This window comes from Pristis pectinata, chromosome 7, assembly GCF_009764475.1.
Source record: "Pristis pectinata isolate sPriPec2 chromosome 7, sPriPec2.1.pri, whole genome shotgun sequence".
Taxonomy (NCBI): Eukaryota; Metazoa; Chordata; class Chondrichthyes; order Rhinopristiformes; family Pristidae; genus Pristis; species Pristis pectinata.
Genome location: NC_067411.1, coordinates 39,257,279 through 39,270,497, shown reverse-complemented (window position 1 = coordinate 39,270,497; position 13,219 = coordinate 39,257,279). Strand labels below are relative to the sequence as shown.

Sequence of the window (13,219 nt, the reverse complement as noted above, 5' to 3'; positions counted from 1 at the left end):
CTTGTTCTTTCAGCTGCTCCATGTAACTAACCTTTGTAGCAAACTTTTTGGTTCCTATATATTTATTAGCCATATAGATGTGGACCAGCCTCTTTAAGCTGCTGTCGCAAGAGCAGTGCAGTTGTCTCCTTGCCTGCAGGTCCTGGAAAAAAATGGGGATAAGTCCAAAGAAATCCAGAAAGGAAACACTACCCAATTATATCATTTGGCAGTCACAATCAAAAAATTGCTTGATGCAAAGTGTAACATTTACTACATTAACTCAACACTCATTTCAAAGATTCAAGCTTGGTTTGTACAGCTTATTTCATACTTATACCCCAGAATAGCCTATCACCAGGCTCCAATGTAGAAGTGGAAACTTTGCCATTCCCATTAGAACAACCTACCTCTGATGCAGTGACTTACTAATCACCAACTTCTACACAAAATTCCACAATGTCCATCACAAACCCTGGAGACAAAGTTCTGTTGAAAAATATCTGGATGTCCCTTTAGCACAGTCTCCTTTCTTGAATCTTTACTATTAGATCTTGTATGTAGCAATGTGTATCATAGTCATAAAGTCTAGAAAAGTAGACTAGAAAATCCAAGTATTCATGCACTCATGCCACCCATCATGCACATTAGACACTCCTTTGAAATTCTCCAGCTTCCAGAGGACAACAGAAATTCCAAATTAATGCCCATTATACCATTACTGGCTGTTACAAGTAACTGTCACATATTCCAACAAAACATTTGAGTGGAACTAAGTCAAACCAAGGAATGAATGCAAAGTAAAAGAAATAACACAAAGTGTGTCTGTTGGTGTACAATTTCAAGAGAACAGTTTTGCCTTGCACTTTGGTGCAGTATGTTTTATAGGCAGGAAATGGGCACCCAAGGGTCCTTCATTACAAGTAGAGTAGATCCACTCATTCTGCTCAGATTACGTCGACAGTAGATGTTAGGCTAGGGTGGCTTTGTTTCTCAAGTAAATTTGAAGATACATGGGATTAGGTAGTGCAGGTATGCAGTGCAGCAAGCAAACATTTTTAGCAACTTGACTTTTCAATTCCACATTTATACCATAATGGAAAAACAGTGCGCATATACTAAATGTGCTGTTGCACTATGAAGCACAATCATGTTCTATATGTAAATATACAATAACCCAGACTCATCAATATCATTCACATGGTAAACTGTGCACCAAGTGGTGTGTGGTGGATGCTGTGTGCATTTAACACTAATTCTTGCTCACATGACAGGTTGGGATACAATGCCCTTTTCAGACCTCTTTACCAAACTAGACTATGAATAATCAGCAACACATTACATCCACGCAACTGTGCCGTAAAGGACTGATCATGGCTGTCATTCGAAAGTAAATGTTACACAGTCTTACCTTCTTGTTGAACACAATACTTCCTCCCCGCTTTGCTTTGAAAACAGCTGGTCACTATTGGCTGTCCACCCCAGAATGAACTTATTTCAATATTGCAAAGCGATGCATTCTTTAAAGATGTACGTTGTTCCAAGCCTCACAAAGCAGCACAATCTCTTCTTCTTACCCCGCCTCCCTCCAGTCAATGAACCAAGACAGCAGTGAAATCCCAAGATTTTACCCATAATAATGTGCAAATTCAGGACTTCAATTGTGGAACAATAATGGCACACAAAATAAAGAGCTTCCTTCGCCAGGTTAATAGAATGAAATGCTTCCTGACTTGATCAGCTATCTGTAGTTTCTAGATCAAATGTTGAAGGTTAAAATGGGACACACAAATGACTCAATCCTTAAAGAGAAAACAAAACAGGGCAATTTGCAAATTAAAAAAAATAATGCTGTAGTTTCAAGTTAAACTTTTTTTTATTCATTCTCTGCTGGTGGTTTCTTTCTAAGTGCTTTCTATTTGATTCAAAACATTGGCCAATGAAACTGATGTTCAGTTTGCCCTCCAGGTTGTGCAGTGCTAAACCACATCCACCAGGGGATGCCAAGGATCTCCCATTACCAGAAAAATGGCTGCAGCAAGACTAATTTCAATAAATAGATGCTCAACAATAATGTAACATTTAAATAATCTGAACATGATTGCTTGGAAAAAGATTTACAATGATTCAGAATGGCAGCAAAACTCAAGTCCTATACAATTTACATACATATAATGCAGCATAAATTTCAGCAGGCCATTCAATTATTATACAACTCAGAAGAACATAAATTTGACAAATTATTCCTGTACACAAGTTTTGTTAAGTGAACATTACATTGCAGGAAGCATCTCAAGCAAACTTCTTACAATTTTAAAGATACCTATTTACAGAGATCTTTAAGACCTCCCAGAAAGAGTTCATTAAAATAGACTCTTTGTCATATTTAAAATAGACATTGAGATGATGTGTATACATTTCTGTAAACTTTTTTTTAAACTGACAGGTAAGCGAAACTAGAATTTCTAGAATATCTGTTAATGTAGTCATGTGCAAACATTGCAATTCAATGCAAGTACAAAGTAGACAATTTTTATCCATAGGCTGGTTAAAAGACTGCATCTTAGGAAATTTAACAAAATAGAAAAGTTAACACCCACGCTTCAGGCACAAGTGTTTTTGGCATCTGAAAAATCTTTTTCTTTTAAAACTGCCAGATACTGAAATGTATGCAATCAAAACCAGCAAAGTAACAAAATATAAATCTGGTAGAATTTCAGAACCAGTAAAAATGCCAAACATTTTTTTTCAGATGATCAAGAGGAATCACATAAATGAGGAAAAAATAAAGAGCTATTTGTACAGCAAACAACAAATACATGGTGCTGAAGTGTGAAGTGTTCTTTTTGAATCCTGGCCTGCTCAATGTCAGTCAACAAGGTCCATGGCACATAACTGAGTTTATACAATCCTCTGTTTAATAAACGGGACTTGTGTTTTAATTCATCAATTAGCCGGAGTGAAGAGAGCATCTTTCCAGGTGGTGAAGGAATGTTTAGGCTGGGTTTATTCTCTGCCCCAGCTGACATCTGTCCAGCAAATTCATCCTGTCGATTTACTAGGTTAAAAACAAAAATCTTCTTAGGGAAGGCAGTTGCATTAAAGATTTCTAATGCTGCAATAACCTTCATGGGATGCAGTTCTGTGTAAGTTAAAAAAGAAATTAACATTTTAAAATAATTCAATTAATGCACTTTCCCTGAACCACGAAATGTCAACATTGTATTGCAATGTATGTGGAATATAGGTTTGATATAGAAATTCTTCAGGTGTCTTGAGAGATTGACAAGGCAGGTGTTTCTTATGACTTGGGATGTACTCTCAATAAGAACCGCCTATTTCAGACAGTGAAGAGAAGTATTTTCAAAGTCTCAAGTATTCTTAAAGTTGTGCACCACAGTGAGATGTGAATATTCAAGGTTAAGACTGAAAAATGTAGACACTACAGAAAGGAAAAAGGGTTGAGGAAGTTGATCACATGACCGCTCCAATCCACTCCACCATTCTAATTGATCATGGCTGATTCTGTACCTCGCCCACTTTCTCGCCTAGCTTCCATATCCTCTATTTCCCCTAGTATCCAATCATCTATCCATTTCACCTTTGAAATATCCTCAGTGAATGAGTATCCACAGACCTCCAAGACAGAGAACTTCAAATATTTGCAACCATGAAGTTTTTTGTTTGAGTGGATTTTCAGAAGGCCTTTGACAAAGTCCCACATGAGAGGGTAAATGTGCAGATTTAAATCATATGGGATTAGGATAAGATATAGGCATGGATTGAAAACTGGTTGACAGACAATAGGAATAGGAATAAATGGGTCTTTTTCAAGGTGGCAGGGAGTGATAAGTGGGGTACTGCAGGGTTTGGTACTTGGGCCCAAGCTATTCACATTACATAATGGAAACCAAATGTACTATTTTGAATGAAAATCGTAAAAAAAAACAGGAAGTGGTGGAAATCTTTAACAAAAATAGAATGATGGAAACACTCAGCAGTCAGGAAGCATCTGTGGAAAGAAAAAGAGTTAACATTTCAGGTCTAAGTATTTCTAGTTCTGATGAAGTTTCTTTGATCTGAAACATCAACTCTGTTCTACCTGATACTACAATCTGCTGATTGTTTCCAGCATTTCCTGTTTACATATGCAAGATTTCTAAACTTGCCGCTGATTTAAAACTGGGTGGGATTGTGAGCTGTGTGGAGGATGCAGACGCTTCAAGGCCATTTAGATGAGTGAGTGTGCAAATACATGGCAGTATAACAGATAAATGTTATGTTGTATACTTCACTGGGAAACAAAAAGCAGTGTTATTTAAATGGTGATAGATGTAAAAATGTTGTTATACAAAGAGATCTGGGAGTTCTTGTACACCAGTCATTGAAAGAAAACCTGGAGGTACAGCAAGTAGTTAAGAAAGCAAATGGTGTGTTGGCCTTTATTACAAGGGAATTGGAGAATAGGAGCATGGATATCTTGCTACAATTATACAAGAGAGCATAGCTGGAGTATTGTGTGCAGTTTTGGTTTCTGTACCCAGGAAAGAGGGAATGTAACAAAGCTTTACTGAACTAATTCCTAGGATGGCAGGGAGGACAAGGACAGATTGTGTTGACCTGGCCTTTAGTCAGAGTTCAGAAGACAGAGATCGCAACAAAACATACAATATTCTGGATGCAGGCCTGGAGTGGCTAGAACCAGGAGTCACGTTCTCAGGATATGGGATTAAGACATTTAGAACTGAAATGAGAAGTTTCTTCAAACACAGGGTAGTGAACTTGTGGAATTCTCAGAAGGCTGTTGAGGCTCAGTCATTGAATATATTTAAGAAAGAAATATAAAGTTTTCTAGATGTAAATGCCATCAAGAGATGTGGGAAAAAAGTGGGAATATGATACTAAGACATGATCAGCCATGATCATATTGAATTCCTGGTTCTATTTTTCTATGTTCCCATGTTTTATCAAGATAAAGATATTTCTTATCTCAGACCTAAATGGGTGACCCTTATCCTGAGCTCTATCTCCCAATTCTAGACTCCCCAGGTAGAGGAAACAGCATCTCAGAATCCACCCTGGGAGGCTGTTTCCTCTAACTGGAGGGTCTAGAATTGTTCTTAGAATCATGAACATATCAGATTGTTTTAAACTCCAGTGAGTATAGGCCAACCCTAATTTCTCCTCATACATCCCTAATCAATCTATGTTGCTCTAACTCCAAGGCCAGTTCATCTTCCTTAGGGTCAGAATATAGGAACTTCACAGCACACAGAATATGTTCTGACAAAAGCCCCCTACAATCTCAACAAAACTTTCTACAGGGTAACACTTCATAGGGACTGCGCACAGTTTTGGTTTCCATACTTAAAAGAGGATATAACTGTCTAAGAATCAGTAGATCATATTTTGTGGTTTGCTGATGGGTGAATCAGATTAGTGCCTCCTCTTAGTTAAGAAATAATTTACTAAGCTTGTACAAACCATAAGATTACAACTCTTTAAAAAGTATAGTAAACCATTTCATTTAATGTAAAATATTTGTGATAAAATGATCCTTGTCAAAAGACAATGCAATTACTATGCTATGGCAATTATCACTAAGGAGCTCTTGCTTACTGCACATTGAAAACATTTCAACAGAAGTTGATGTTCTCAGTGTGAAGCCATGATTGTGATCTGACACTACATGGTAACACAGTTGTTAAAATCACTGGTCTGGTAATCCGGAGGCCTGGCCCACTGCTCTGGAGAAATAAATTCAAATCCTTCTGCAACAATTAAATCTGGAATGTCAGTAGCACCAATAATAGTTACTGCATAATTATCAGGTTATCATAAAAATCCACCTGGTTCACTTGTAGATAGGGAAGGAAATCTGCCATCTTTACCTCTCCTGCTCTATGTGTGGCTTCAGATCCACACTAATTTGGTTGATCAATTGCCCTCTGTTCAGAGGCAGCTTGCATGGGAAATAAATTATTGTCTAACCAACAGCTTCTACAATCCTTTAGGGAACAGAATTCCAAAGATTTGCCATTCCCTACAAGAAGATCTTTCTGCTTGGCTCCCTCCTTAACAAATTACTCCTGATTCAAAGAATCTGACTCTTGGTTCTGGATTCCTCAGCCAATGAAGGCATCCTCCCTGTATCCAGCCTGTGAGAATCTTATGTTCAATTTTTTTTTAAGATATGTATTTATTAGTCACATGTACATCAAAACACACAGTGAAGTGAGTCTTTCTGCGTTACTGAGAACGTGCTGGGGGCAGCCTGCAAAAGTGTCACCACTCTTCCGGCGCCAACATAACATGTCCACAGTTCCTAACCCGTATGTATTTGGAATGTGGGAGGAAACCAGAGCACCTGGAGGAAACCCACGCAGACACGGGTAGAACGGACAAACTCCTTACAGACAATGGCAGAATTGAACCCGGGTTGCTGGCGCTGTAATAGCGTTATGCTAACTGCTACACTACCATGCTGCACCTCTCGTCCTTCTGAACTCTAGAAAACACAGGCTTAGTCTATTCAATCCCTCCTCATACAACTAACCCTGCAACCAGTCCAGTGAATCTTTGTTGGATTCCCTCCATGGGAAGTATACTATTTCTTAGACAAGGACACCAAACCGATACACAATACTCCAGGCGCAGTTTCACCAAGGCCCTATACAATTGCAGCAAGATTTCCTTACTCCCATAACAAAGATTAACATATCATTTGCCTTCCTAATCATTTGTTGCATCTACATGTTGTATATCAGTGATTTACATACAAGTACACTTGGGTCCTTTTGAACGTCAACATCATCCAGTCTCTCTATTTAAAAATATTCCACTTGTCTAGAGTCACAGCACAGAAACAGGACCTTCAGCCCACCATGCCTGCAGTGATCATCAAACGTGATGTTAAGCTAACAGGCCAATAATTCCTCTGTCTCTCATTTCTGAAATAGTGGGGCCATATTTGCAACCCTTCAATCCACAGGAACAATTCCAAACACTGTTGAACTTTGTACGATGATAGCCAGAGCATCTGCTACCTCCAAAGCTACCTCTTTCAAAACTCTGGAATGTAGATCATTGTGTCCCTAGGATTTACCAGCTTTCAAATTCACCAGCTTCTTCAGTACTCTTTTTTTTAAAACCAATACCGTTTTCCCTCAGTTCTCATCCTCGCAGATTCTGGATACTCTAATATTTCTGGCAGGTTTTTGTGTCTTCTTCCATGAAGTCAAGACACAAAATAGTTCAATTCCTCTGCCACTTCTCATTCCCCATTTCAAATTCTTCTGTTTGTCTGTGAAGGGAACCACATTTGTCCTTGTTGGCTTTTCTTTTTTACATACATCTTTATCAGAGAGCACTCTATGTAAAAAATAAACAACGACTGAGCAAATTTGGTTCATTATGCTTAACACCTCAACTAAAAGAATTATGAAGAGCTTGCCAATATCTTCGACTGAAGTATTTTCAGTCTTTCCTCTGGTTAGTTTAACTGAAACATTTAACCAAATGTAGAATAACCGAAGGAGCCTAGAGGACGTCTTGGCACACACCTCTAGAGAGAACTAACCACACCCACACCCCAGCCCCTCCATCCTACCTGCTCCTAAACTAATTCTTTGTGGTCACAGTGAAATTGACCTGAAATTCACAACCTGTCCCAAGGACAGAAACTTTTCTCACCTTGGTCCTTATTACACTTTTCTGCAAAGTGAAATAATGACCAGCATTCAAAGGTAACTGATTCCATTTAGAGTACTTCACAACTGGGAAAATGTTTATTTTGCAGCATGCAGTGTGTAGAACCTTTTTCTGCCCTTCAGTGCATAATGAAATAACTTAATAAATGCCACTAATCCACCAACCTGAGGAAAGGTTATATTTTTGGCATCCGGAGATGTGCTTGTTTTAAGTTGATTTGATAGGATTATGTAGTCAAATTTGTGTTTTTCCTGTTCCATGTCAAATAATTCTTGCAAGATGATTTATCATGAACAAAGTTACATTGCCTCAAGTTGAAATGGTTCACTCAAAGCTCAGTTTCCCTGTGTGCAAAATACATAGCACAATTTATATGGAGCCTCGCATATCTTGTCTCAGCTGATCTAATGATCCAATGACTTTCTGATATCCCATTTCCCAGCAGGTGGCAGTCCTCTCCTGGAGCTGACCCAAAAAAGCCATGTGTACTAAGATACAATTGGAGAAAAAGTGAAGTTTTCTTTACATTGGAATGATAGGGTTGCACTGGGCTGGAGAGACTTTGATTAGGCTCACTGGCAGTCTGGGCACATTTTCCTCCCACATTCCAAAGACGTACAGGTTAGGAAGTTGTGGGCATGCTATGTTGGTGCCAGATGCATGGCGACACTTGCTGGCTGCCCCCAGAGCACTCTACACAAAAGATGCACTTCACTGTGTGTTTTGATGTACATGTGACTAATAAAGATATCTTTTCCAGTATTGTTTTCACAACCTTGAATGCAAAACTAGCCAAACTGAAGTCCCACACCATCAGGTTCAAGAACAGCTACTTCCCTTCAACCATTTGGTTCTTGAGTCAACCTGTACAACCCTAATCACTACCTCAGTATAGCAACATTATGACCACTTTGCACTACAATGGACATTGTTTTTTTGTTCTAATTGTTTTTTTCTTGTTAAATTTGTGTATAATTTGTTTAATTTAGGTTTTTCTTGTGAATGCTGCTTATATGATGCTATGTGCTTGTGATGTTGCTGCAGGCAAGTTTTTCATTGCACCTGTGCATAAATGTATTTGTGCATGTGACAATAAACTTGACTTTGACTTTAATTGGATAACATGGTCCTGGTTGTGCGAGAGACAGTCATTTTAGTTCTTTTTAAAAACACTCAACAACATTCCAACATACATTTGCCCAAATTACTACAAATCCAGATAATTGTATGGCAGAGTAAAGCAATCCTGACTTTTTGATATTCAGTTTAATTTGGCCTTTAAGCAGCTATTTTAGTCAAAAATGCTAGAATAAAGACAAACTGGAATAAAATGAGATTACCACCATGATCTAAATTTTTGCCTTTTGGACTGAGAGAATCGTGCTCTTTGCAAGATTCAGTTTACTTGACAGCTGTTTGCAGCCCTCGTCCATACTGTTCACCCACTCGGACAGGAAACATTGGGCACGTGCAAGAGAAGTTAAACCTCTTACAAGTATGAGCATCAGAAAAAGTCATGAAAACTGCTATCATTGCAGTCCTGGAGTGAACAGGGGCTGGAAACACTGATCATCTGCTCCTAAAAAGTACTGTAACAACTTGTTGTGCTGTTAAATGGAAAGCACAATATTTAATGATTCCTCCAGAAACATCATCAATAGAATTTGGCCATTCTCTGGATTTTCCTTCCTTCGCACAATCCTGATTTTTTGTTTGGTTTTAACATTTCACAACAAGTGTTCATTTTAAGTGCTTGTGGCTTTTAATGCAGAACTTTTCAGAGCATTTCACGTTGTTACAACGGGTTAATTGCACAAAGACCATTTAGTTGATACTGATACAGTTGTGGCTTGTAATTTTAATCTACTTCATTCTCTTTAAACACCAATTATGAAATCACAAGCCTAATTTGATTTATCACTCCCCTCCACACAAACACCCTGTCAGAAAGCAAATAGTAAAGAGGAAAACAGAAGGAATACTAGATTGTTGGTTCAAGATCTACTAAGACTCGTGCAGATAACCTAGACCAACATTCCACTACTGTTCTGAAGGAGTGCTGCGCTGTCGGACATGTCATCTTTCAGATGAGATGTTAAGCAGAAGTTCTGCCCGTCTTCTCAGATGGACAGAGAAAGATCCCAGGTCCCATAGCTCTAGTTTAAAATGGTTTCTTGGCTAATATTAATCCCTTAACCAACTTCACATAAAATAGATTATTAGGTCAGACTGATGATAGGACATCAGCCTGAAACTTCAATTCTGTTTCTCTCTCCAAAAATGCTGCCCAATCTGTGGAGTATTTCCAGGACCTTGATTTTATTTTCTTGCTCTCAGAACAGTAACTAGAAGAATAGGATGCTTAAGTGTAGGTGTTCAAACAGTACTATCAGCTGGTTAGCCTAAAGCTTGAATATTAACTTTAAAAAAATCTTTCTACAGGCACTCCCTAAGGACAAACACTGAAGTACTACCTAAGGACTCAACAAGGAAATGACCTTGGTGTTGCGTGCAAACCTACAAATTACCTCCGTAAACACAAAATGCCGAAATCAAAACACATCTAAAAGGTAGTTATTTACTGGGAAAAACTGTTTGAAATGAGGAGGGGAGTCAGTGTCATTTTTCCACATTAGAATGCTAACCTCTCTGTGGAGCTACTTGTCTACACACTCACTGAAGGTTGGTTTGCTGCATTCAGATATCCAGTAGATTTCTAAAGTTATTGATAGGAGAGATGGGGGAGGGGCTTACACTTAACAAAATGATTTGCATTCATATTGCTTCTTTCCCAATCACAGGGACCATTCCAAAGGAACAGCAGGAAAGGTTTTGTACCTGACCAGGCACCAATCATACCTGTGGGCACATACAATCCTTATGGGCATTTGGCTTTGTTTGTTTCATCAATTATTGGCTTATTCAGTTGGACCACTTTTAGCAGTTAAGTTTTTCATTGAGACAATGACATAACCTAGCTATGGATATAAAGAAATGATGGTGAAATAACGAACTTGTTACCAAAGAATATTTTAACATTTTTACTACAGTGGGAGAAATTTCAGGTCTCAAATATCTATAGATTTGCTCAAAGTCATAGCAGAAGAATCTCCTACTTAAAAATTTCTATCCTTCTCTAAGAAGCAGAATCTCAGCTATGTAATCCATTTCAAATTACAGGTGAATACATTAAAGCTATTCCGTGTCAGTATGCCTGCTGCCCTTGATCTTCACAGCGGTAATGGCCGTGGGCTTGGGAGGTGCTGTCAAAGAGGTTTTGAAAGTAGCAAGCTGCAGTATACTGGGTTGCACTCTTGCCCGAGTTAAAAGTCAGTTCGAATCCATAGAGAGGACAAAATCTTACAAGATGCTCCAAATGCAATATTGACAGAGCACTGTACTTGAAAGACACTTTAAACAGAGCTCCTTTCTGCTATCTTGGCGGGGTGTGAAAAATGTTATAAAGTAGGGGAGTTTTCCCTGTCCTCACTGATATTCATCCTTCATTCAACCTTGCCGCAAAATAAAAATAGTGAATGTTGAAATTACTCAGCAGGTCAGGCTGCGTTTGTTGGGCAAGAAACAGAGTTAAAGTTTTGGGTCATTGTCCCTTCAGCTTGAAGCTGAGTGACACTCGTGTTTCTCTTTGTATTTCAGAGGCGGCCTGACCTGATGAGTATTTCCACACTTTGTTTTGATTTCAGATTTCCAGCCCCTGCAAGTTTCTGCTTTATGATCACCAACACAGATAATCATAGAGTTATGTAGCACAGAAACAGGCCCTTCGGCCCCCCACATCCATGCCAACCCTTTTGTACATCTACACTTATCCCATTAGGTGCATATCCTTCTATACCTTGCCTATTCAAATGCCTGTCTAAGTCTCACTTAAAGGTAGTGATTGTATCTGATTCTACTACCTCCTTTGGCCATGTGTTGCAGCTGTCAACCACACTCTGCACAAAAAACTTTGCCCTCAGATCCCCTTTAAAACCCTCACTCTCACTTTAAACCTCTGCCCTCTTGTTTTTAATATCCCTGCCATGGGAAAAAGATTCTAACTGTCTACCCTGTCGATTCCTCATAATTTTATACACCTCTATCAGGTCACCTCTCAGCCTCCTTTGCTCCAGGCCATCATCACAAAGGTTTGTGGGGCCACTTTTCCTATGTAACTATCTGTGTGTTTTAGAAATGCAAGTAGTTTAGTCATTCTATATGACAAAATAAAGACCCATCATTAATTAAATTCAGTGTATCAAAGAAACAAGATGAGTCAGCAAATGAAAAGACAATACAATTTAATTATAATAAAATCTCATCCCATCCAAACTCATCATCAAGCTTCAAAACCTGGGCCTCTGTACCTCGCTCTGCAACTGGGTACTCAACTTCCTCATCGGCAGACCTCAGTCAGTGAGGATTGGTAACATCTCCTCCTCACTGATCAACACGGGTGCACCTCAAGGTTGTGTTCAGCCCCCTGCTCTACTCCCTATACACACATGACTGTGTGGCTAAGCACAGCTCCAATGCTACCTTCAAGTTCTTCAACGACGCTACATTTGTTGGACGAATCACAGATGGCAATGAGTCAGCTTACCAGAGCGAGATAGGTCACCTGGTTGAGAGGTGCCGCAATAACAACCTCTCGCTCAATGTCAGCAAAACTAAAGAGCTGATCATTGACTTCAGGAAGGGGAAGGAGCGTGAATGTGCACCAGTCTAGATTGGAAGATCAGAAGTGGAGAGAGTCATCAGCTTTAAATTCCTGGGCGTTAACATATTGGATGACCTGCTCTGGGCCCAGCACAGAGGTGCAATCATAAGGAAAACGTGCTCGTGCCTGTTCTTTCTTAGGAGGTTGAGGAGGTTCAGCTTGTCATTGAACACCCTAACAAACTTCTACAGATGCACTATTGAAAGTATCCTGACTGGTTGCATCATGGTCTGGTATGGCAATTCAAATGCACAGGAATGCAAGAAGCTGCAGAGAGCAATGGACTCTTCCCAATGTATCACAGGCACATCCTTCTCCACCATCGGTAGTATCTACAGGAGGTGCGGCCTCAAGAAGGCAACATCCATCACAGATCCCCACCATCTGGGGCATCCATTATCGGGCAGAAGGTACAGAAGCCTGCAGTCCCAAACCACCAGGTTCAAGAACAGCTACTTCCCTTCAACTATTCAGTTCTTAAACCAGCCGGCAAAACCCTAAACACCATTACAGTTTAGCAACACCATGACCATTTTGATCACTTTGCACTAAAATGGACTTTGTTTTTTTGTTCTAATTGTGCTATTTGCTTGTAAAAATTGTGTATAAATTATGTTTGTTTTTCCTGTGAATGCTGCTTATATGATGCTATGTACCTGTGGTGCTGCTGCAAGATTTTCATTGCACCTGTGCATACATGTCCTTGTGCATATAACAATATACTCGACTTTGACTACATTCTAACTTCCTCAGTGTACAAACTGTTCTGCTACATTATGGCTAATGTTTCAGTAAAAATTCCAGAAACTG

General features: G+C 39.2%; 1 protein-coding gene across 9 annotated transcripts in view; it reads right to left on the bottom strand.

Annotated features, from left to right (window-relative positions):
- Positions 1 to 1,839: 1,839 nt before the first annotated feature.
- Positions 1,840 to 13,219, bottom strand: part of pip5k1ba (phosphatidylinositol-4-phosphate 5-kinase, type I, beta a) — a 131,251-nt gene continuing 119,871 nt past the window's right edge. For 7 of the 9 annotated variants that reach the window (XM_052019373.1, XM_052019376.1, XM_052019379.1 and 4 more), the window contains exon 15: positions 1,879 to 3,121. In XM_052019373.1, the coding sequence (XP_051875333.1) occupies positions 3,107 to 3,121 (15 nt within the window). In that variant the 3' untranslated portion in view covers positions 1,879 to 3,106. Of the gene's footprint in view, positions 3,122 to 13,219 lie in introns of all 9 variants that reach the window. The other 2 variants (XM_052019382.1, XM_052019381.1) reach the window with 1 other exon arrangement.